General features: G+C 35.4%; 1 protein-coding gene across 1 annotated transcript in view; it reads right to left on the bottom strand.

Moving 5' to 3' along the window:
* LOC136034656 (ras-related protein Rab-3) overlaps window positions 1-25,148 on the bottom strand; it is a 31,507-nt gene that overhangs the window by 4,923 nt on the left and 1,436 nt on the right. Inside the window, exons 2-4 of the mRNA XM_065715972.1 lie at window positions 21,613-21,845; window positions 13,544-13,662; window positions 6,321-6,492 (exon numbers count right to left, since the gene is read on the bottom strand). Of these exons, the coding sequence (XP_065572044.1) occupies window positions 6,321-6,492; window positions 13,544-13,662; window positions 21,613-21,828 (507 nt within the window). The 5' untranslated portion in view covers window positions 21,829-21,845. The remainder of the gene's footprint in view (window positions 1-6,320; window positions 6,493-13,543; window positions 13,663-21,612; window positions 21,846-25,148) is intronic.

Below are 25,148 nucleotides of genomic sequence, written 5' to 3'. Positions count from 1 at the left end.
TCTGGGGCTGAAAACTGGGACTCATGACACCCAAAAATGAGCCCAAAATCTAATTCACCCCTTATAGGCTCGAAAGAATTTTGGGTGCATTGATAAGTCAAATCTGAAACTCGGTTAACAACTCTTAATTGCTCAGGTTTTCTTTCTGTTTTCTGCTAGTTTTTCTTTGAAAACTACTTTGTGGAAAAGTTTTTCGAAGGCATCTGAATGAACCATTAAAAATTTGAGATAGCCATGTTGCTAAAAATAACCAGAATTCAGATACCAAAACTCCAAGGTGGACACAACCCCCCAGAGCCCAGGGACAGACGTTGTAAGTTACGCCTTGGGGGTATATACGGTACTTACGGAAGGGGTGCTAGTATTAATTTCAGAGGGGGCTCATTTGATTGTAAATTGAAAGTTTTAGTTCACTTTTTATAGGTCAAAAGAGATTGGAGGGCCTTTATCCCTCCCCCCAAGCTCGCATATCCCCAAACGAAACCGATAAAAATTTTGAGATAGCCGTTTTATTAAAAAAAATAGTTCAAACATCAGATAACAAAAGCTTCGGGGTTGACACAGCCCCCTTGAGCTCAGGAGCAGGTGTCGTAAGCTATTCTCCGGGGGTATACAAAGTTTTTATTGAAGGGGTGGTCGTATAAACTTTATAGGACGCTCATTTGATTGGAAATTGAATCTTCTAGATTCTTTCTTAAGAGTCAAAAGGGATCGGATGGCATTTATCTCCCCACCCACTCTCTTTTCCCCAATATAGATAGCCTTTTCGTTCAGAGTAGTCCAAAGATCAGATAACGAAAATTTTGTGGTCAACATAACCCCCCTGAGCCTGGGGGAAGGGTTTAAACTTATGTCCAAGGGGTATATGAGGTTTTTATGGAAGAAGTAGTCATATAAGCTCCGAAGGGGACTCAAATGGCTAGAAAATGAATGTTCTGGCTCCCTTTTTAAGAATCAATAGTGATCGGATGGTAACTCACCTCCCCCCCCTGCCACCCGCGTCCTTTTCTCCAAATATATCTCATAAAAATTTTAATATAGTTTTGTTAAACATACACCAAAGATTATATAAAAACATTCTGGAGGTCTACCCCCCCCCCTTGAAACACGGGGCAAGCGCTGTAAATTATATCCCAGGGGAAAATAAGGTTTTTATGGTGGTCGTATAACGTTTGGAGGGGACTCATTCAACCGGAAACTGAAAGCTCTAGTTCCCTTTTCAAACAGTTCGTGGTAACGAACTGTAGTAAGGAGCGACCCGGCTCAATAGTAACCAAAACTCTAAAAACTGGAATTTTGATACCAATAGCCACATCAAAAGAATCACATTTTAATGCTGATTTTAAATGTATAAGTTTTATCAGTTTAGTCTTACCCATCAAAAGTTACGAGCCTGAGAAAATTTGCCTTAATTTAGAAAATAGGGGGAAACACCCCCTAAATATCATATAATCTTAACGAAACTCACACCATTAGATTCAGCGTATCAGAGAACCAAGTTTCAAGCTCTTTATCTACAAAAACACGGAATTTTGTATTTTTTGCCAGAAGGCAGATCACCGATGCGTGTTTATTTGTCTGTTTTTTGTTGTTTTTTTTCCCTGGGGTGACCGTTTCGACCCAGTGGCTCTAGAATGTTGCGAGAGGGCTCATTCTAACGGAAATGAAAAGTTCTAGTGCCCTTTTTAAGTGACCAAAATAACTGGAGGGCACCTAGGCCCCCTCCCACGCTACTTATTTTTCCAAAGTCAACGTATAAAAATTCTGAGATAGACATTTTATTCAACGTAGTCGAAAAACCTTATAACTATGTCTTTGGGGACACTTACTCCCCCACAGTCCCCGTGGGAGGGGCTGCAAGTTACAAACTTAGACTAGTGCTTACATATAGTAATGGTTATTGGGAAGTGTACAGACATTTTCAGGGGGGATTTTATGGTTGGGTGGAGGGGTTGACAAGAGGGGGCTATGTTGGGGAATTTACCATCGAGGAATTTGTCATGGGGGAAGAAAATTTCCATGAAGGGAGCACAGGATTTTCTAGCACTATTTAAAAAAAACAATGAAAAAATAAAAATGAAATTTTTTTCAACTGGAAGTAAGGAGCAGCATTAAAACATAAAACGAACAGGAATTATTACGCATATGAGGGGCTCACCTCCTCCTAATACCTCACTCCTTACGCTAAAGTATTTTTAGGTATTTCAACTATTTATTCTACGGCTTTTGTGATTCAGGGGTCATTCTTAATGAATTGGGACAAAATTTAATCTTTAGTGTAAAGAGCGAGGTACTGACGAGGGGGTGAACCCCTCATATATGTAATAGAAACATGAGATTACAATATTTCGTTGCGTAAGCTAATTTATAATTTACTAATTTATCTTTTACTAATAAAAACATTTGTAAAAAATTAAAAGTTCTAGTTGCCTTTTTGAGTAACCAAAAAATCGCAGGGCAACTAGGATTCCTCCTCCGTTCCTTTTTTTTTCTCAAAATCATTCGATCAAAACTATGAGAAAGCCATTTAGCAAAAAAAAAATAAACTTGCAAATTTTGTGTTAATTATTCCTCTGCGAAGAGCCAAAATCAAAATATGCATTGACTCAAAAACGTTCAGAAATTAAATAAAAAAAACAAGTTTTTTTGAGCTGAAAGTAAGGAGCGACATTAAAACTTAAAACGAACAGAAATTACTACGTATATGAAAGGGGCTGCTTCCTCATCAACGTCCCGCTCTTTACGCTAAAGTTTTTTACTGTTTTAAAAAGCAGAGTTGAGAGAATAAGTCGAAGTTTAGCGTAAAGAGCGGGGCGTTGATGAGGAAGCAGCCCCTTTCATATACAAAGTAATTTCTGTTCGTTTTAAGTTTTAATGTCACTCCTTACTTTCAGCTAAAAAAACTTGTTTTTTTTATTCATAGTCAAAAGGGACTTGGGGGCAACTATTTCCACCGGTCATTTTTCACGGAATCCATCATGTCAAGTTTTTAAGATGGCCATTTTGTTAAAATTAGTTCAAAAATCAGATAAAAACAAACTCTAGGGTTGATACAACCCCAAAGAGCCCAGGAGCAATTGTTGAAAGTTATGCCCTGGGGGCATATAACGTTCTTATGCAAGATATTTTAAAACAGTTCGAAGATCAGATATGCCTGACCCCCACCCCCACTCAAAAACGTAATAATGATATTTTATTCCGAAACTTATGGAAGCTGATCCCTGTCCCTCCACAGACCGAGCCTCCTACTCACTACTCCCCGGAAAAATTATTAATGATAAATTATAGGAGCTGATCCCTGGTCCTCCTTCCATTGCTTGACCTCCTGCCCCCCCCCCAAAAAAAAAACTACTCATTACCTTTTTATTTAAAAATCATGGGAATTCATACCCTGGCCCTCCATGGTCTGATTCTTCCCCCAAATATACAAAAACTTATTAACGATATATAATTTCATAACTTAGGCGAGTTGATCCCTGGCCCTCCATGGCCCGATCCTCTCCCCCTTGAAAAAACTTATTAATGATAAATCATGGCAGCCCGCCCCTGGTCCTCTCCATATTCCGAACATCTCCCTACCCCTAAAAAACAAACAATTATCTGACCTCTGTCCCTCCCTCCATCCCCCCAAAAAAGCAACAACATACAACTAAATAACGATACTTTGTTCCAAAATTTATGAGAGCTGACTTCTGATCCTCCCTGCATAACCTGAATTCCCTCTCCCCAAAAAACAACTTATTGACGACATTTTATTCAAAAAACCTTGGAAACTCACCCCTGATCCTCCATGGTCTGATCTTCCCCCCAAAAAATGCCAAAACTTATTCACGATATGTTATTTTAAAACTTATGAGAGCTGAATTCCTGGCCCTACATGGCCATGTTATCAATGATTAATCATGGGAGCCAGCCCCGGCCCTCCTTTCATGGCCCGAACCACACACCCCTCCCCGCATACACAAAATCTCATTAACGATATTTTGTTCAAAAAATCATGGTTATTCAGTTTAATTTTATTAGCTCTTTCCAAGATGTTTTAAGACGCCTATAGTTTTCACTACAAACAAGACGTTTCCCTAACGGTAAGAGAATCAAGTCTATTGTGTATTTGGACCTTTACTAAAACGAATAATATTACAAATATTTTCTGTTGCACTTATTACAACGTTGAAAATAAAAGGGAAATTGTAGTGAAATAAAATATCGAGCTGACGAGCTTTCAGCAATTAACATCATTATATATCAAATATTCAGTTTAATGTCATCAGTTTTTGCTAAGACTATTCCCAGACAGTCAGACAAATATAGTTTTGTTTTGGAATTTACTTTGGAATAAAAAACTATTTAGAAATGGGGATTTTTTTTTAATTTCCTATTTAAAAAATCACTATCCGATTGTGAATTTTGAATTTAATCTTCAGCAGAAAATATCTCGGCATATCACCAGTGAAAAATCTTATTTGAATTTCCTAATAAAGCTAAGCAGCTTACTAATAATTCCCCCCTCCAGATTTTAAATGTATCTTATTGTAGTACTTTCATTGAAAATACCTTTTTTTGCTGTTTCCATCTTAAAACAAGAGCCAAGAGCTCAAATGGTACTTTTGAAGAGGTCAGAAGAGCAAAGAGCCAAAAGCTTTTTCCCACCAAGTTTCATTACGATTCCTCCACTCTATGCGTTTTCCAAGATTTTTGGTTTCCCCCTACAACCACCCCCCTCAATGTCACCAGATCCAGTCAGGATTTCAAATAAGAGCTCTGAGACACGAGACCCTTCTAAATATCAAATTTGCTTAGGATCCAATAACCCGTTTGTGAGTTAAAAATGCCTGGTTTTTTCTAATTTTTCCGACTTAACGGTCCTTCCGTTCCCCCCCCCCCACATATGGTCAAATCAAGAAAGTGACTATTTCTAATTTAATCTGGTCGGGTCTTTGATATGCCTGCCAACTTTCATCGTCCTAGCTTATCTGGAAGTGCCCAAACTAGCAAAACCGAGACCAAAAGACAGACAGACAGACCGACAGAAATTTAAATTGCGATCTAGGACTCGAAGACTTGTGCTTATTTTTCCTACAAAGTTTCATCCCAAACCCTCAAATCCAAGCATTTTTCAAGATTTCTGGCTCCCCCTTCCGACTTTCCACCCAAATCTCACCGGATACGGTTGGGATGTAAAATAAAAGCTCTTGAGACATGATGTACTTCTAAATAACAAATTTCCTTGAGATCCGTTCACCCGTCACTCATTTGAAAATACCTCATTTTTTTCTAATTTTATTACTTTATTTAAATAAAGAGGTCTTAGACACGAGGTCCTTCTAAATATCAAATTTCATTAAGATCCAATCAAATGTTCGTACGTTAAAAATAACTCATTTTTCTAACTTTTCATAATTATCGAATTATGCCCCCCTCCCACCTCCCCTAAAGACAGCGGATCCAGTCCAGTTGTGTTAATCACGTATGTAGGACTTGTGTTTCTTCTTCCCACCAAGTTTCATCCCGATCTCTCCACTCTAATCTTTTTCCAAGATTTTCGGCCCTCCCCCCTACAAATCCTCCCAATGTCACCGAGTCTGGTCGGGATTTAAAATAAGAGATTCGAGTTACAGGTTCCTTTCTAAATATCAAATTTCATTAAGATCCGATCACTCGTTCGTAAGTCAAAAATACCTCATTTTTTCTACTTTTTTTTAATCAACCGTATTAGCTCCCCCCCATCAACTCCCTCAAAGAGAGCGGATCCATTCCGGGTATATTAATCATGTATATAGGGCCTATTTTCCCACCAAGTTCCATTCCGATCTCTCCAGTCTAAGCGTTTTCCAAGATTCCAGGTTTCCCGCTCCAACTCCCCCCAATATCACCAGAACCGGTCAAGATTTAAAAGAGCTCTGAGACACAATATCCTTCTAAATATCAAATTTCATTAAGATCCAAACACCTTTTCTGAAGTTAAAAACACGCCATTTTTCTAATTTTTCGAATTAACCGTCCCCCTACTCCCCCCAGATGGTCAAATCAGGGAAGAAGCTGTGTTTATTTTTTTTTCTTTTGGTCCCTGATACGTCTGTCAAATTTGATCGTCCTAGCTTATCTGCAAGTGCCCAAACTAGTAAAACCGGGACCGACAGACAGATAGACCGATAGAAATTACGATCGCTATATGTCACTTGGTAAATACCAAGTGCCATAAAAATGGAAAAAAGAGTCTACCCTACCTCTCAGATCTACTCTACTTCATACAAGAACTAATTTCACTAACGCAAGATTCTGTATGTACAACTAAGAAGTGTTAAAAACAAGATACGCACCTTGACATTGATATTGTCCTTGGCTGACGTTTCAAAAAATTCTAGACCTAATTGATCAGCCAGCTGTTTACCCCGTTCGTAGGAGATGACCCTTTCGTCTTCCATATCACACTTGTTTCCAACTAATATGACCTGTGCATTGTCCCAGGAATATGTTTTTATTTGTGTGCACCTGAAACCATGAAAATTAAATACAATTCCTTTCTCTTGGCCACTACATAAAGTCAGTGATTTATGCACCTAAGCTGTGAGGGGTGGGGTAGCCTAAGTTTCTTTTCCCGTCCAAATTTCAAAATGTTTACGACTATCATCACAATATCCTATGTTATTTGTTTAATCTCCAGTAAATTCAACGGAGGACCTGAAGGGTCAGAATATCCTCATCTCCCTACTCTTTCAGAAAAAGTCAATATTACAGAAAATTATTAAAAATAAAAAAAGAGGGAAAGAGATAGACCTGGGGGATAGAGAGGAAAGAAATATAAGAAGAAGAAAAACTTCAAATATATCGGCGTGCAAGAGTGAGAGGAAGGTACTCCCCACAATGTTTGTTCAACCCCCCCCCCCCCTTGCAAAAAATATTTTGAGAAAATTGAAGAGCATAAAAATCTAATTCTTTGCCCTCAAAATGTACTTTATTGAAGTTTTAGGACTGTTGGGGACACTTTGTGACCCTTCAACCCTTTGGAAGTGGCCTTGGGTGGCTTTAGTAGTGATTGTGCTATTCTTTAAGAGAACGCAGACCTAAACATAAAGTAAGAGGAGAAGTACATATGACAAAGAAAATAAAGGAAAAATAATACATTCATCGCTACTATCTGACAATTGGCTGGAAAAAAAAGACACTTGAAGTCGTATTTGAAATAATTTGAAGCACAAACGCTATTTTTCTACTTTTTGTGCTTGCAGAGGTGGAAAACTGCCAGTATTTTATAGAGAAAATAAAAAAAAACAGTTTTTTAAATAAAAGTAAGGAGTGACATTAAAACTTAAATCAAACAGAAATTACTCCGTATATGAAAGGGGCTTTTCCTCCTCAACGCCCCGCTCTTTACGCTGAAGTTTGACTCTTTCTCTTAACTCTACTTTTTAAAACACATAAAAAACTTTAGCGTAAAGAGCGAGGCGTTGAGGAGGAAAAGCCCCTTTCATATAAGGAGTAATTTTTGTCCGTTTTAAGTTTTAATGTCGCTCCTTACTTTCATTTAAAAAAAAATTTCTGGACGTTTTTGAATTAATACATGTTTTGATCTTGGCTCTCCGCACATAAATAATTAAAACGAAATTTGCATATTATTTTTTTGGGGGGCTAAATGGCTTTCTCATAGTTTTAATCGGAAGATTTAGAGAAAAAAGGAGCGAAGGAGGAAGCCTAGTTGCCCTCCAATTTTTTTAATTACTTAAAAGGGCAACTAGAACTTTTAATTTCATCATTAGTTTTAATATATTATCATTAGTAAAAAATATACGTAACTTACGAATTAACTTACGTAACGAACTTCTATATTCGTATGTTTTTATTGCGTATTTGAGGGGGTTTATCCCTCGTCGATACCTCACTCTTTACACCAAAGCTTAAATTTTGTCCCAATTCCTTAAGAATGACCCCTGGATCACAAAGGCCGTAGAATAAATAGTTGGAATTACTAAAAATACTTTAGCGTAAAGATTACAAGGAGGTAAACCCCTCATATGCGTAATAATTTCGGCTCATTTTAAGTTTTAATGCTGCTCTTCACTTTCAGTAGAAAAAATTTTTCCTATTTATCTTTTCATTGTTTTTTTTTTAAATAATGCTAGAAAATCCTGCGCCACCTTCATTGAAATTCTCTTCCCCCATGAGAAGTTCCTTCATGGAAAGATACTCCCACGTAACCCCCTCCCCCCGTCAACTCTCCCTCCCAAACCCAAAATATCCCCCTGAAAATGTCTGTACACTTCCCAGTAACCATTACTATATTTAAACACAGGTCAAAGTTTGTAACTTGCAGCCCCTCCCACGGTGACTGCGGGGGAGTAAGCCGTCCCAAAAGACATAGTTATTAGGTTTTTCGACTATGGTGAATAAAATGGCTATCTCAGAATTTTGATCTGGTGACTTTGGGGAAAAATGAGCGTGGGAGGGGGCCTAGTTGTCCTCAAATTTTTTAGTCACTTAAAAAGGGCACTAGAACTTTTAATGTCCGTTAAAATGAGCCCTCTCGTGACATTCTAGGACCACTGGGTCGATACGATCACCCCTGGGGAAATAAAAACAAATAAACACGTATCCGTGATTTGTCTTGTGGCAAAAAATACGAAATTCCAGATTTTTGTAGATAGAAGCTTGAAACTTCTACAAGAAGATTCTCTGATACGCTGAATCTGATGATGTGATTTTCATTAAGATTGTATGACTTTTAGGGGTGTTTCCTCCTATTTACTAAAATGAGGCAAATTTTCTCAGGCTCGTAACTTTAGATGGTTAATACTAATCTTGATGAAACTTATATATTTAAAATTAGCATTAAAATGCGATTTTTTTATTTAAATGCGTGATATTTATATTTAAAAATTTCTAGATGTAAAGATATTTCGACATTGAGCATCTTATGAGGAAGAGAAAGGTGTTTTTTCCTTCCTACATCTTCACTCTCCCTCTTATTTGTGCTGTGGAGCAACATGACAAAAAGCAAATTAAATACAAATAAAACAAACAACACTTATTCAGTTGGAATTATGAGTTCGGATGAATTATTAAAAGGAACCGGGTTTTGACAACCAGAAGGGTTAGAAAACGGATTACGAACACCAATAATGGGATCTTGAAGACCAAAGTAAAAAAGAGTATTCTTTCTTTAAAAAAAAAAAAAAAGTCAAAATTTTGCATTTCAATGTTCCCGAGGCAGTTTCTGGTGAAAAATCCACTCTTGGCTACCAGCTTAATATGATGAAATGTCCAGAGATGAACTGACCAGTCCAGTAAGTAAATAACTTATCAGTATAAGTATAAATTATAAATTATATTATCAGTATAAATTATCAAGTAAATAACTTATCATTAGTTAAAAGCTTTGCAGCTTTTGTTTTATTAAGGAATTTCTCTACGTTGTAAAACTATTAATATTAGCCATTGAATGACTAACTTTTTTAACAGCAAGGGATTATATAACATATGCTAATTCTCAATTAATAGCTAAGATTTAACTAAGAAAAAGTTTGTTCCGAAGGCGTATATAGCGCATACGGTTATATGCAGTTCTTGTAAATACCGTTCCACTTTATAGTGATTGGCTACTCAAAAATTACTATAGGTCGAAATAATGGAATCGTACTACCTTAGGTAAGCTTAATTCTACCTTTTATGATCATTCTATTGTTTATCTTTCTAGCTTTTACCTCTTTTTGAAGAAAAAGAAGCTATTGCTGTTCAATTTATTTTTCATTTAGGTTAGTCTCTTTTCCATTCTCCTCTTCGGCAACAAAATTCAAAAGTAGTGACAAAGTTCACATTTCGGATGTTATTGTGATGCTGACTGATCGGCACAACAGGCTATCAGAAATAGAAAATGGATACTTATTACCTTGCTACGAAATGATTTGTATATCATGTTAATGTTTTGCAGATTTTATCCTGTATTTCACGTCTTTTTCTGTTTTTCGTCATTCTTGTACTCTACTGTTTAAGTTTTGATGCAAGTTGGTAATACATAAGCATTATTATTATACGACTTAAAGCAGTTGCATGTACGTAAATCCAAAGATTTTCCCTTCAAACACAATTATGTATATCAAGTCAACATATTTATTATATTTCTTTTAGTTTTGTAGTTACTACCTCAATTATTTTTGGCTTTATTTATTTCTACATCTCCCCAATAAAAGAAGTAATTATTAAGTTGTTTGAATTATTTAGTAAATATAACACTCAAATCCTCTACAAGCAAATTTTGGCAAGGACTTAACTTCATCAGAATTTTTCATTTTTTCTCTAAATAGAAACATACGCTTCACCATGAGAAATCCCCTAGGACTATATCTTGAGGAATTTTTTCCCTCCAAAACTTTGGTGCAAAGGTAGAAGATAGAACGATTTTCCTAAATAAAAATAAAGATAATTTTCATATGCTCAAGATTTCTTTTTCTTTAAGTTATCTTCCAGGTGAGAACAATGCATGACTAGGTAACATTCTAAAGAGAAAGTTAAGCCTTCGTCTTTTTAAGAAATTTACTTGGGAAATTTATTAACTTAAAGTTTCACCTTTTCTTCATCAACTAGGTTATTGCTCAAACCTTGAAAATACTATGAGTACTAACATTTATTGTACCAATCTAAAATGGCCTGAACCTTGGTATGTATGTCTGTTTTTTTTTCATTTTTTTGGTGTTTTTTTTTTATCCAATTCATCCCTTTTGAAACAGTGTTGTGTGAACGGAAATTTATTCAACTATTTAAAGTTCAAGTTACAATTAATTACTTTCATTCTGTTTATAGAAATACTGTTTAAAGAAGTAAAAACAAGTTGTTTTTTACCCAAAAGAGTTGAAATGGACATTAAAACTTGAAAAAATAGAAATTATTCACTGTGTGAGGGGGCTGTTCCGTCTTATCCTCCCCTGTTTATCCGAAACTTGTATAGTGCTATGTTGAAAGTATTTATGAGTGCAAAAAATCTAGGCAATAGGTAATTGCATGTGTTTTATTTATCAATTGCCTCTTAAAACCTTTGAACTGAAAAATGTCATTGGTTAAATTAAATGCAGATCAATAATTTCTGATATTTTGGAAGTATTGTGAAAAACAGTTTTCATACCATTACAATGGCCCTGGATCTTGAGAAGTTGTTCTTAAAGCAATAAAGACAAAATGCCAACTTTTAGCGGAAAAAGCAGGGGATAACACGGGGCAACCCTTCTCATAAACAAACTAAGTTTTGCTCGTTTTAAGCTCAAATGTTGCTCTTATTGTTTTCCAACTCTTCGTTCCTAATACCAGAACCAGGGTGATCCTAAATATGAAGAAGGCCAGTACCCCTCAAACTTGAGTGTTTAAACAGAAGTTAACTCCTGCAGAAAAATGCGTTTAGAAAGATAGTTCATTTATTGCGTTTGCTTTTTGAAATAAAGTATAATTGTCGAAAATAACCTTTTTTGTATGTACAAATGTACTAATGAAGGGATGTCAAAAGTTAAATCCATAATGATCTAAATATTTATCCAATTTATTTGAAGCACCTCAAATAGAAAATTTAAAGCAGGATCAAAATGTTCGGTTTTATTTATAAGAGCCGCTCTTTACCTACAGTTTGTTATAAGAACTTTTTAATCCTAGTCGCTCTTGAATATGAGAGAGGCGATTGCATACTCCTTCCAAGGCCGTTTTATATTTAAGTTTAGGCGTCTTAAGACATGCTTCGAGAATAATATAATCTTCTCTGATGAAATCCAACTTCTTTTTGTAGGAGGGAATGGGTTTGACATCCGACTACCAAAAATGAATTATAGGGTCATCATTTCCACGCTCTGCAAGGTAAGTTACTCAAACAAATTTTTTTCTATTGGGTTTTACCTCATGAAAACCAGCTGTAAGGGTATGGGAAGATTCCCTCTCCCCTCTCTCTGAGACACAAGAAGACATGAAAATAATATAAATATAAACAGGAAAGCAGGAAGTTTTATCATTCAAATCTCGGTAATTAACAAAACTCACAGTTTTACTTGCAAATAATCCCCCCTGGGAAATCCCACGTTGGCATTCAAGATGACTCCCTCCTATCCATCTCTTTCCTTGTTGTGGTGGTAAGCAAATGATTGTGATCTTTAAAACAGAAAATTGTTATCTACAATAAGAGGGGATTCATCACCCACAGCATTCTTATTACAGGCTTACACCAAAAATACTCATGGAAATGAAATAAAATTAGAAATCTATTTATACCCCGCACACCACTTCAAACATTAAAGCTAAAATATTTTCCGAAATCAAATATTACCAAATAGAAAAATATACATGAAGAGTTGTGACTTTTTAAAAGACCAAGGATGTACCCTATAAGAAAGTCTGAGAAAGATTATTTTAAGAATAAGTATGCTTCATTGGAAGCTTAAAACATATCAAAACAAGTGAAAAATTGATTCAATGTATGTTAACTGGCACTGGCGGATCCAGGGGGACCGGGGTGCTCTACCCCCCTCCCCTAACTTTTTTCTGGTGCCCTCTTTCCCTCTTTTTTTCTTTTTTTCTCTTTCTTTTTTTAGAATAAATTTGTCAATTTGGTCAATTATTGGCATCTTTGTCAATTTGGTCCAAGGAATTTTTGCATGTGCGCCCTTGTCACATTGCCCCCCCCCCCCCAAAAAAAAAAAAAATTTGAGATCCACCCCTGCTGGCTGGTGTATTTCAAGAGCCTCTGTGTGATTTTATATGAGGAAATTAAATTAACATCCTACCTTGAACCAAATTATATCGGTTGGTTCAACCACTTTCGCAGATAGTCACCATAGCAAATAGGTTTTAAATGGTTTTATTTTAATTCGTCTTTTGCTGTATTTATATTTTTATCTTATTTCCTTTAAACTTTTCCATTTTATGGTGTCTGGTTCCTTAAGTATTTGGAAGCTCCTCATTTTTCAAAATGTTTTTTTTTTTCGTTATTCGCTTACAAAAATAGTTCGGAATAATTTTACCTAAAAATTTGTTCTCGCATATTTATGGGTTTTTTAAGTAGTTTTCTTATCTTAATAATAGTCTAAAAAAATCATGCTTTTATCCTCCTGTACAAATTAATGTTGTGGGAAATACTATCTCTTGAGTTAGTGGACTCAATGGACAAAACTGAACAACTAGACTCATTGACACAATTTAGGGGAATGTTCAACTTATTGATTATGAGTTTAAAAGGGATAAGCTTCTTGGAAAGTAGAGGGATTTCTTTTACTGTACCTTCTTAGGAAGACCATATACTTTCCTTCCCCCCTCTCCCCTAAAAACTGGAAAGAAATTATGATGTTACTTGGGTTAACAATTAATCTACAAAGGACAATAGACGTGTCTACGGTTCTCAACAATAGATACGTGACTGTTATGTGTATTTTCAATGATCCGTCGTTGCATTACTAGTAATTTAAAAACAAATAAATGTTTATAGTGACGGTATGCACGATAAGCTTTATATTAAATGGTAGATTTGACCTTGATAAATTTAGAATTTGTTGTATGAATAATTGAAATTGAGTGGACTTACCAGTCTTGAACACTGTTAAAGGACTCTTCATTTGTTATATCATACATCAGTATAAACCCCATTGCACCTCTGTAGTAGGCAGTAGTTATCGTCCTGTACCTTTCTTGGCCAGCTGTGTCCTGAAATTCAGCCTTATAATATAATGTTCAATTTATATCCTATGTGTTTAAAACTAGTTATTTTTCATTCGTAACAACACATTTCAAATATGCAATATAATTTTGTATCAAATTGTTTCATTATTTACAGTATTTTAATTCTTGATTGTTAAAGAAATATTCTTATAATGTCCTAATCATTATTATACGATTCCTTACATTTTTTGTGTACTGTGAGCAACACTAGAACGGATGATGCGATCCATTTTCCAGCATGTATCTCACAAGCAGAGTAACGAATTCTAAGCGACATTCTGTTTACAGTTTAATTTTCTGTAATTTTTTTTGCAGACAATTGTTTCCCCGTTGTTTAAGAAAAGGATAAAATGATGGGTTTTGAAGTTGCTTACTGTCGTAAATTTTCTTACAAAAATTACTTTAACTTTTCCCCTCCTTATTGTCATAAATTTTCTCACAAAAATTACTATAAATTTTCCCATTGCTCTTCTGTAGTAGGCAGTAGTTGTTGTCCTGTACCTTTATAGGAAGTTTCATAGCTAAGATTAGAAAAAAGTGGCTTCTAAGGGAAGGAATCATAATAAGACTGATATGTCCTTGCTAATTTCCGTACAGCCATGGGAAATACACTTTAAATGAAAGGGTTAAACTTTTTTTTGGTAAAATTTATATTATAAATAATATATTTATTTCAAATAAAATAATATATAATTCTTTTTCATATACTTTGAACATTTTAAAGAAAAGCTTGGCGATCCCAAATATAAAATCGAGCAGCCAAAGGGAAATTAAGACAAATAAAAAAAGAAAGAAGAAAAGCGTATAATTGTGCATAAGTTATTATGAACGAGGGATGGTGGGTCATTGTGTAGAAGAGGTAGGATTTCATATGCCTAACATTGCTCATTTCAAGAACCAAATTGCCTAAATCCCCACGAGCCTCCAGATAAATATAGGAAGGGATATGGGGGTGGTAGCAATTTAGAGCCTGTCTCCTTTCATTTAAACTTAGTTTGAATTAGGGTGCGGCAGGTTTATACCACACTTCTTATTGCAGAAAAATGTTTCTTACATTTATTGTAAATTTTCATTTAGCTAAATTGATTCCATCATATTTCATAATATTTTATGCACTGATCTGTAAGTGCGAATCAGCTATTATGAAGGATGGTGGTGGATCATTTCGTTGTAGGAAGGGAAGGGCCTCAAAGAGTACCTTTTAATTACAAAGAATTTCAACTATTATTGGCCTTCAGATAAAGACGCTTTTTCAGTGTCTACCCTCAGTATTTAAGGTCCTAACGAAAGACCATAGTTTTACATATATCCACTGTAGTGGTTCTGTCTCAAATTTAGACCACTGTATCTGCCATCATTCATTACAAACTTCAGCAGTACATGTTGATGAAGATGAGAGAGATTATGATCACTTACCTCTGTATTTTGATATTATGGTTACTTCTGACATATACTCGAACCAACCCTCAATGTTGCATAAGTGGTTTGAAAAACGTGATTGGTCTAGTACAAACATGCCTCTTTACCTTGCTAGCCTTGGAACTCTACTGTCCACCGTACGTGTCCCTTTCCATCTTCTTTGCACAAATGCGTACCCTATTATTGACAATGCTCGTGCTGATTTGAATCGCTATTATCGTGACATTATCTTATGTATAAAGCAAGCTGAAGATGTGGCCATCCCGCTGATCCGTGTCAGGCGGAATACCCAAAAACCAATTTGGAAGTGTGATCCTTTGTTGAAAAAAGTCAAGAATAAGGCCAAATTCTAGTTAAGAATTTGGTCTGCCTGTGGTCGACCTTCTCGGGGTACTGTGTTTGATCTAAAACAAAAGACAAAACTCGAATATAAACGCCATCTTCGTGCCGTTCGTTACTCCGGTGAAACTTTGCCGAAAAGTAATAGTGAGTGGCGAAAAGTGATAAATTCTGCCAAGTTTCCGGATGCAAGTTCTAGTGATATTATATCTCGTCCATCTTGGATCGAACATTATTCAAAAATATTTTCGAAAGTTAATTATGCAGTGCATAAGCGTTTCTCGTGTTTGCTTGAAAAAAATTTGCCGTCACGTTTATGTCAGAGACATGTGATTCCAGTTGAAAAGTGAGCTATTATTAAAGGTATTAAGGGTTTAAAATCAAAATCTCTGGATATTGATGGGATTAGTGTTTTGAATCTTGTTCCGAATTCTTTTGAACTGGTATCTCATCACCAACTGTTTTTTCAAATGTATTTGAGTAGTTTGTGTGTGCCCGATTCGTTCCTATGCGGTAGCGTTACGTCACTTCTAGAAAAAGGAAAAGATCCGGTTTCTCGTAGTTCTTATAGGCCGATAACGGTAGCTTGTACTCTTAGCAAGCTTTTTGAACACCTCCTACTACCTTATATCATTAAGCTTGCTCTAAATGATGATAATCGATTTGTTTTTAGATCTGGGCTAGGCTGTCAGCATGCTCACCGTGCTTTGACTTCTTTATTAAAAGATGCCCATCGCACTCGTCGCGTACTTCATTTCGCAACCCTAGACTTGTCTAAAGCATTTGACAGTATTTGTCATACTCAAGCATGGACAGCATTATGCCAGAGAGGAGTAAATCCGTCGGTAATTCACGTGCTTCGTTTTTGGTACTCCAATTCTTACCTTCACCTTAAGTCATTAGATAATTCTTATTTTGGTCATATCCCTGTTCGTTGTGGTGTAAGACAAGGGGGATTTCTTTCACCGTATATTTTTAATGCTTGTATTGAAAATGTATTATCAAAAATATCGACTACGTGCCTACTAGGACCATCTGATAACTCATATCTGGCTTATGCGGATGACCTTCTTCTGATTAGTCAAACTGAGTCTGGTCTTGCCCGTTCAGTGAAGTCAGTTGCTTCTGCTTTCCGCGATATCGGCCTGTACCTAAATATTGACAAGTGCGAGTTTCTTGTTTTCAACGGTAATAATTGTTCAGAATCACTATACTGCGATGGTTTTAGTATTCCTCGTGTTAAATCGTTTTGTTGGCTTGGTATAACAGTATGTGATTCTATGATTGCTCTCCGGTCTCGTGCTGTCAAAGATATTAGTGATAAACTGAGGCTCGGTTACTCTAAGATTGTAGCAAATCGTGGACACTATAGGAGAAGAGCGCTAACTCGGCTTTGCTCAATTTTCTGTGATCATTCTGTGCTCTTCTGTTGTGGTATTAGGCCACTTCTGTTGACTGGTGATCTAAAACGTATTCGCATAAATTATTACCGGTACTGCAAATTTCTTTTATATCTACCTCGTTCTTAGCGGAATACAAAACTGGTTAAAAAGTATTGTGCAACAGATATTAGTGGTGCTTTCCAAAAATTATCTGCGAAGCTAGCTATTGAAGCGCTTTATAGGCTAGGATGTTTTCATCGCCTTATCCGTCTTTTTTCTGTATGTGATTAAATTTGTTTCTTTTGTATTACTTTTGCTGTTTTTCTTTTGTATTTTACTCCACTTAACCTCTGTTTTGTGAAGTGGGTGATAAATAAATTATTATTATTATTAAATATATAATCAGTTCTAAGGAAGGGGGTTTAGAAATTGATATCTAATCCCTTTTGTTGAGGACTTAGGGATATACACTCTGTGAATGATCCTGGTCTACGCCTTTACTACGAAATTTAAGAGCAATGTTAATCCTTTAAACGAGCAGAATTTATTCTGTACAGGAGAGGGGATAGCCCTTCCTTAATCCTTCCTTGCTCGTAGAAACTTAAGAGTATGCTCATTCAACCAGAAATTGAGAGTTCTAGTATGTTTTTAAAAGTCAAAAGTCTGTCTTTTCTTTATATTTGTCCTTTTTCAACCCCTTAGGGCATCTACTGAGGTACCCATTTTGTTCAGAATAGTTAACAATATCAATTAACATGCATCCAATGATGGTACAACCCACAGACCTCCCTGAGATAAATGCTGTAAATTCTGCGAACTTTCAATTTTTAACAACATGTTTTTAAATCGAAAAAAAAGAACTCTGTTTGATTCTTAGGAGTCCAATGGCATAAAACTTTCAAGAATCATTTGTCAAATAATCATCAATGTTTTACTATATGTGGGTGCCCACACACATCACCATATTTTGCAGGTGAGGGGTGCTGCCCCTCAGTTTTGACTTTTCGTCACAGTTGTTTAAGAAAGAATCCTCAAACGCAAGGACTGTTGAATTTGAATGAGATGTATTTTTAAAGAACGTTAAGACTCTAGTATAAAGAGTGAGGGCTGAGAAAGGGGCAGCCCTGTCATGTAATGAATACTTTCTGTTTATAATTAGTTTTAATATTGCTCTTCACTTTCAGTTAGAAAACTAGTTTGTATATATATATATATATATATATATATATATATATATATATATATATATATATATATATATATATATATATATATATATATTCCAAAAACAAGAAGACGTCGTTATTTATATATATATTTGTATATATACTACCTCTATAAACGAGCAATAATTATATGTTTATTTATTTATGTAATTATTTTTTTCTCGAAAACGGCTCATCATTTTTTCAGACAATTGGCAACCTTGGATTTTCTGGCCTACAACAAGGATTCATATAGGTTACAAGTTTGAGAAAATGTTTTAAGAGACCTAATTTTGGAACAAAGATTCATGTCAGTGACGTTAAAGTTATGAAAAAATTAATAATGTCGAGTGGACAATTGAACAACCTAGACGATCAAACTTGACAAGATCAATCTGAGCAGCTGAGGTAAACGGCATTAAAAAAGTGTCTGAAATAATAAAAATGAAGAACAAATATATGCAGTCATAATACTTCCGTCAGCAACAATTACGATGAATCAAAACAAAAGTTAAGAACAAAGAAACATACGGTTCAAAGATAAGCGGCAGCAAGAATTCAAACTACTCAAAATCAAAGGTGAAGAACATAGAAACATACGGCTAAACGATATGCTACATCGAGAAAAAGGGAAATATGTGTATAAAATATAAGCGGAAGTAAAAATTAGAAGCAATTGCGAGAAAGTGAATACCAGAACGTGTCAAAAATGGATCGAAAAACAAAGAATTGTGTTGTTAGAAGACAAAACCCCTCAATATCCTATGTGTTCCCTGGAGAGTCCTCTATCCTTCTAAGAAAACAGTAGCAAACAAATATAACTCCTTTAGAGGTTGCTACTTACGACGAAAATCAATATATACTAGCCTTTCATATGTCGAGTGCCTGGGCCAGGCTTCCAGATGAGCTAAATATTTTTCTTAACTGGTATATTGACAATTACATCATTCCCCCCCCCCCCTTAGCAGTAAAAGTGTTGTTTTTATTTCTACGACGCATGAGGTATTGTAAAGAAATATAGCTAAGTTTAAAATACGAAGGGTAATTAGTCTATTTACAAAAGGTGTCTTAAGCAGTTTCATAATGCCTAAAGGAAAATCGAACAACCTACACCATCAAAGGTGATAAGACGAATCTAAGCAGCTAAGGTAAACTTTTTTTAAAATATCTAAAGTAACGATAAATGAAAATGAAGATCAAGTATATACAGTCAGAAGTCAGAAACAAAACTAAAGAACAAAGAAACATACGGTTCAAAGATAAGCGTTAGCAAGAATTTAAACTACTCAAAAACAAAGTTGAAGAACAAAGAAATATGCAACTAAAAGCTTTGCCACAGCAAGAAAACTGAAAGATAAGGGGTAGTCATAATTACAAGCAAGCGCGAGAAAGTGAATATAGGAACATGTCAAGATTGAAGTGAAAACAAAGAATTATGCTAATTTTTGTCTAAGAATTAGACAAAAACCCTTGAAAGTGTCATGTGTTCCTTGGGGAACCCTCCATTTTCCGTAAGAAATAAGTAGCAAACAAGCCTGACTCATTTTGAAGTTGCTTCTTTCAACGAGAATCCATTTCGTTGAAGAATATATGCAAGCCAACCACACACCGAGTGCCGGGGCCATGCTTTGAAAATGGCTATATAGTTTTCTTTATTAACTGGCGTATTGAAATTTCTGGCCACTAAAACGATCTAAAAAGATCACAACTTTAAGGAAGAATTTGGATTTCTCCCATGGTGATTGTATCAAACTGTGGTAACACCATGACATAAGGAAGAGGCTCACATTGTGAGCGGTTACAAGATAAATAACAATGAGAATCAATCTATAAAAGCCTGTCGCTTAGCCATTCCGGGGCCTGGCTTCAAAATTTGGCTACATAGTCTTTTTATCTTCTTAAAATTGTCAAATTGGCATTTATGGCAACAAGAACAATCTAAACAAATCACAACTTTAAGAAAGAATCAGTATTTTACCCTGGGTGGCTGTATCGAACCTGTGGTGTGGTGTATTGATTCAAATTCCAAGACCAAAAATCCGTTAACACAATATAGGTAAATTCCCTTCATGACTTTTATAATTCTCTTTGCTACGATTTAAAAACAATAACTGTACGACTAAATATTAAATTACATAGTCAAGTCTTTTCAAACAGTTTGTGAAAGCAGACTGTAAGTAATGACCGACTCGGCGAAATAGTTGCCGAAACTATAAAAAACAATTTTGATAAAGAATAAAACATGAAATGAATTTGTTTTTTACAGTTTATTAAGTTTAATATTACCCATCATAAGCTGCGAGCCTGAGGAATTTTTTTTTAATTTTTTAAAAGGGGAGAAATGTCCCCAAAAATTCAAGAAATCTTAATAGAAATCAAAACCATCAAATTCAACATATGAGAGAACCCTACTATAGAGGTTTCAAGTCCCTACCTACAAAAATAGGGAATTGTTTGTTTTTTGCCAGAAGAATGGTCACGATTGGGTGTTTATGTATTTCATTTTTTTTGTTGATCTTTGTTTTTTTTTCCAGGGGGTGATCATATCGCCAGTGGTCCAAGAAAATTGGGAGGGTGCTCATGAAAACAGAAACTGAAAGTTCTAGTGCAATTTTTAAGTGACCGGAAAGATTGGATGGCAAATAACCCTCCTCCCACACCGTTTTTCCCCAAGGACATTCTATCACAATGTTGATATAGTCATGTTATTCAGCATAGTTTACAAAATCCAATAGCTATGCCTCTGGCGATTACATAACCCTCTACAGCTCATGGAGAAAGGGCTGTAACTTTATGGAATTTGCTTATTATTTACATGTGCTAACGGTGATTGGGAAGTACACGGAAACTATTCGGGGGAAATATTTCGGGGGGTATGTTTCCACGGAGAGGGAGGGGGATTAAGCGGCCTGATTTCAAAACAACCAGAAATTAAATTTTAAAAAACTATATTTTTCGACTGAAAATAAGGATCAAAATCAAAACATAAGACGAAGACAAATTATTTTGTATATGAGGGGGCTGCCCATTCCTCAATCTCTTGCTCTTCGGGCTTAAGTTTGAATTTCTCGTCCCAGTAATTAAAGAACAACTGCTGAAACACAAGGGCCGTTGATTTGAAAGAAGAAGCTTTTTTAAGCACGAAAAAACTTTAGCGTAACGATTTAGGGATACAAGAAGGGCCAACCCCCTTATTTACTGAGTTATTTCTGTTCGTTTTAAATTTTAATATTACTTCTTACTTTCAGTAAAAAAAATTTTTAACTCGCAGTCGATACGAACATCCTCCAGTCAGTTTGAATAGAATATGGCTTGCTAATGCTTGGCGTTAAAACCATGTATTATGGTTTGAACCATGGCAAACACATTAAACCCTTTACGAGCTGAACTACCTTTATTCTTGGATATAGCAGCTCTACGTCATGAGCTGTACGAGAGAGAGAGATAGAGAGAGGGAGGGAGGGAGGGAGAGAGATGCCTTTTTTTTCTATCTGAGCATTGGGTTTACTAGCATATCTCTTATCGTTAAGCAGGTAATCATAGCTCTACTGCTAAGAAAAGCAAAATATATGTTCTTTTAGCTGACTTACCCATATCTGAAGTTTCACCCTCTTGTCTTGTCGAAAAACAGTCTTAACTTTAAAATCAATTCCTACAGTAGATACAAAGGCTGAGGTAAATGAATCATCTGCGTATCGAAACAAAAACGAGGTCTTCCCAACGGAGCTATTTCCTATAATCAATAGTTTGAACATATAATCGAAGTTCTGATCCGCTGCATCCTTTTGCCATCTATTCTCTTGCATCTTACGTTAAACGTAGCCTGGAAAAGAAATGTCCAAATCAACATCTAATTAAGGGGTAACTATAAGTACTAATTACTGCTACATGAAAAGCTGCCAGGGGGGGTGCCAAAAGCAAACTTCAGTGAAGCATTAAGTTCTTTTTTAAAGTAATGCTGTGTATTTTTTTTCAGCCAAAGGTTGATTTCTTCCCTGAATGTTGCCTTTAAGAATGGCTTGATGATCCCTATGGTTACCTGCATTGCTTATCCTAATGAAGCAAATCTTCAAAAACTTCTGAAAGTGGGGGGGGAGGAGGCTAATACTAAGCTTGATATATATTTTCTGTCAGAAAATCTTCAAATTATTTCCAAGTTTTGTACTTTTTGTGTTTTTTGGTCATCTAAGAAGAAAGACAAATATCTGGTTTTGCTTTCAGTCCTAATGTGTCCATATTCTCAGACGTTGAAGTCGTACTCATAATGAGCCTCAAATTTTGCTCTGCTATAATAGGAAATTTTAAAGTGACACTCTAAGGATGATATCTAATTTCTAAAGATGTATGGCTTATTCTACAAAAAACTGAAAAATTATAAGTTTAGAGGTTTAATGTAATAAGGCATCAAATGGAGCTTCCAAAAAATCTTTTAAATTATGGGAGATGGTGTATGTTCTGCAAGGGTTCGTTGATACATGTATTTTATTTCAAAATGAATCTTCCAAGCTTTACCCCACCCTAATTCTAAAAGACACTTGATCAACCCTAATACCGGTACTTCTTGGAAGTAGCGGTATTAGGGCGATTGTGAAACTGAAGTTTAAAATACAACTCCTCTTTGGCAAGAGTAAACAATTAAATGTTGTGACACAGGTAATTTTGATGAGAGAGAAAGATATTGATAAGTATTAATAGCATCGGATTGTGAGAAAATTAATTTGAATGGGCGTATGAATATGATGAATAAAGTATAATGTTAGGGATGCAATTTTATGATATTGCGCAATGTTATTTCCCTCCAAGTTTCGTTATACCTTCTCCTGTTATCTCCCTTCTAACAAAACAAAAGATTTGCTCCCGCAACATGTTTTTGGTAAATCTGACCAAAAATTGTTGCAATAGTTCACGTCACCCAAGCACAATAAATCTGTCTTCTATTCGCTTTAACTTATTAAAGGTTTTTTAGTCGTGTTTTTGGTTTTAATGTTGCTCTTTACTTATATTTTAATTTCTTTTTAGAAACCGTGTTTTCTAAATTAACGTTTGTTCGTTTTCTAATAGACAGAGCTTTACTATGTCATTTGCAGGAATGGCCATAGAGATGTAGAAATGTTTTCTGCTTGAAAACTAAACCATGGAATTCTAATTCAAATTTCAGGCAAATATGAATATTCAGCCAAAATTTCGATCAGTCGTAGTTTAGTAAAATAATTTTAAATAATAATTTCACTACGGCATTGGAGGTTTGATGGAGAAGGGAGATCACCAGCCATAACTAGTCTGTACTTTTGATGACTTTTGGTCTTAAATGGGGTTAACTGTATTCAGTATCTCCAATTGGAGGATGGGGATAGGAACACCCGAGGCTTTGATTTTCAAAATACCTTTTTTGGGTGTAATTTCATTTTTAAAATATCTTTTTGTGTGTATATATTTATTGGAAAAATGAAAAAAATAGCGAATTTGACCCCCTCCCTCAAGATTCTGAAAAAAAACTTCCCTTCTATACGTGTTTGAATCCATCCTATGGGCACCGTTAGTTTATGCTTTTATAAGCTCTCAATCAATAAAAGTTACATTAGCTATCCTTTTCTTAAAGATTTGTTTTGTATGTATTTTTTTGGCAATTGTTAAAAATTTTGAATATGTGCTCGCTTAGGTCATCAAGCAATTGGTGGTAACAAACTATGTGTAAGGAATGACTCGGGCTAATAATAACCAAAAGTCTAACCAATAACCAAAATAAACAAAAAATCTATTTAGATAACAATTAATGCGTCAAAAGACATGGCTTTTAATATTGGTTTGAAAGATAAAATTCGTCAAGTTTGGCCTTATCCATAGAAAGCTAAGTTTCAAGCTCCTGTTATAAAAATCTGGTATTTTCCATTTTTTCCCAGAAGAAGGATAACGGATGCTTTTTTATATGTTTGCTTTTTGTTGCTGTTTTTTTCCAGTGGTAATCCTATCCAACCATTGTTCCCAGAAGATGGGTTATTGGAACAAAAATCAAAATTTCAAGTATCCTTTTTACATGTACAAAAATATTTTACCACGGGAAAGTGGTGTTTTTTTCAATTTTGTGGCTCTAATCTACGACTTTTTCCAAAGAGGACTTGATTGCTACTGTTTCAAAAGTCTGAAAAAAATTGATTTCAATCATAAAATTTACTCAATATTGAGCTTCTTAGTTGCAGAAGGAGTAAGGCCAAATGTTTGCGCATTCCTTTCTGAAAGTCATACAGTCCAAACAAAATAAATGATTAATATAGACAGTTATCATAATGCTTGATTTAACCAAGCTGATTCACTTAATTGTTCATAAAATTATGGTCAGTGGTGTATGCTATGCTTACAAATCAGCTTTTACGAAGGAGGAAATTTCAGTCATTTTGTATACGGGAGGGGGATCCAGATACCGGAAACATTTCATTTCAATGCCTAAAGAGTTCATTTCAAGTTCATGTCTAACTTTTCGGGAGCCTTCAGATCAATTCAGAAAGACATGCATGTGTGCGTATCTGTGTGTGTATAGGGGGGAGGGGGGATAGGAATTAATCTCTCACTTCCCTTCATTTAGACTTCACCTGAAAAAGGGTGATGTGGGGTGATAGCCCCCATTTTATTGCAGATAAACCTTTCTGATATGTATCTCAAAGGCACATTTAACTAGATTGACCTGATTGATATTTTATAAAATTATACACAATAATGTATGTGTACGCATCAGCTTTAATGAAGGAAGGAGCTGGGTCATTGTGTAGATCATTATTTAGAAATTGATATCTAATCCCTCTTGATTCAAGGGATCTTTTTTTTTTGTTTCAACTTTTATTATTGGTGTTGGGAGGTAATAGCACCTCTGTAGCATAAAAGGTTAAAATCAAATTCCTACTTGGAAAGGGAGGTGGAAAAGGTAGGAGAGTGTCATGCATGTCGCAAGGGCATTTTTTGAGAGGGGATGCAATTGCTACCAGGAGTTTTGTTTTTAGTAATTCTAAATCGTAAAATTTCTCATTTCATATTTTTATACAATGTTTAATGTCTCCTTACTTCTAACCGTGGGGGGTGCTGCCCCCTGCTAGTATCCTTTTGGGACAGTCCTATAAAGCAGGTTTGATCTGCC

Source organism: Artemia franciscana, chromosome 13 (genome assembly GCF_032884065.1).
Source record: "Artemia franciscana chromosome 13, ASM3288406v1, whole genome shotgun sequence".
Taxonomy (NCBI): Eukaryota; Metazoa; Arthropoda; class Branchiopoda; order Anostraca; family Artemiidae; genus Artemia; species Artemia franciscana.
This window is presented reverse-complemented; position numbering and strand designations above follow the sequence as displayed.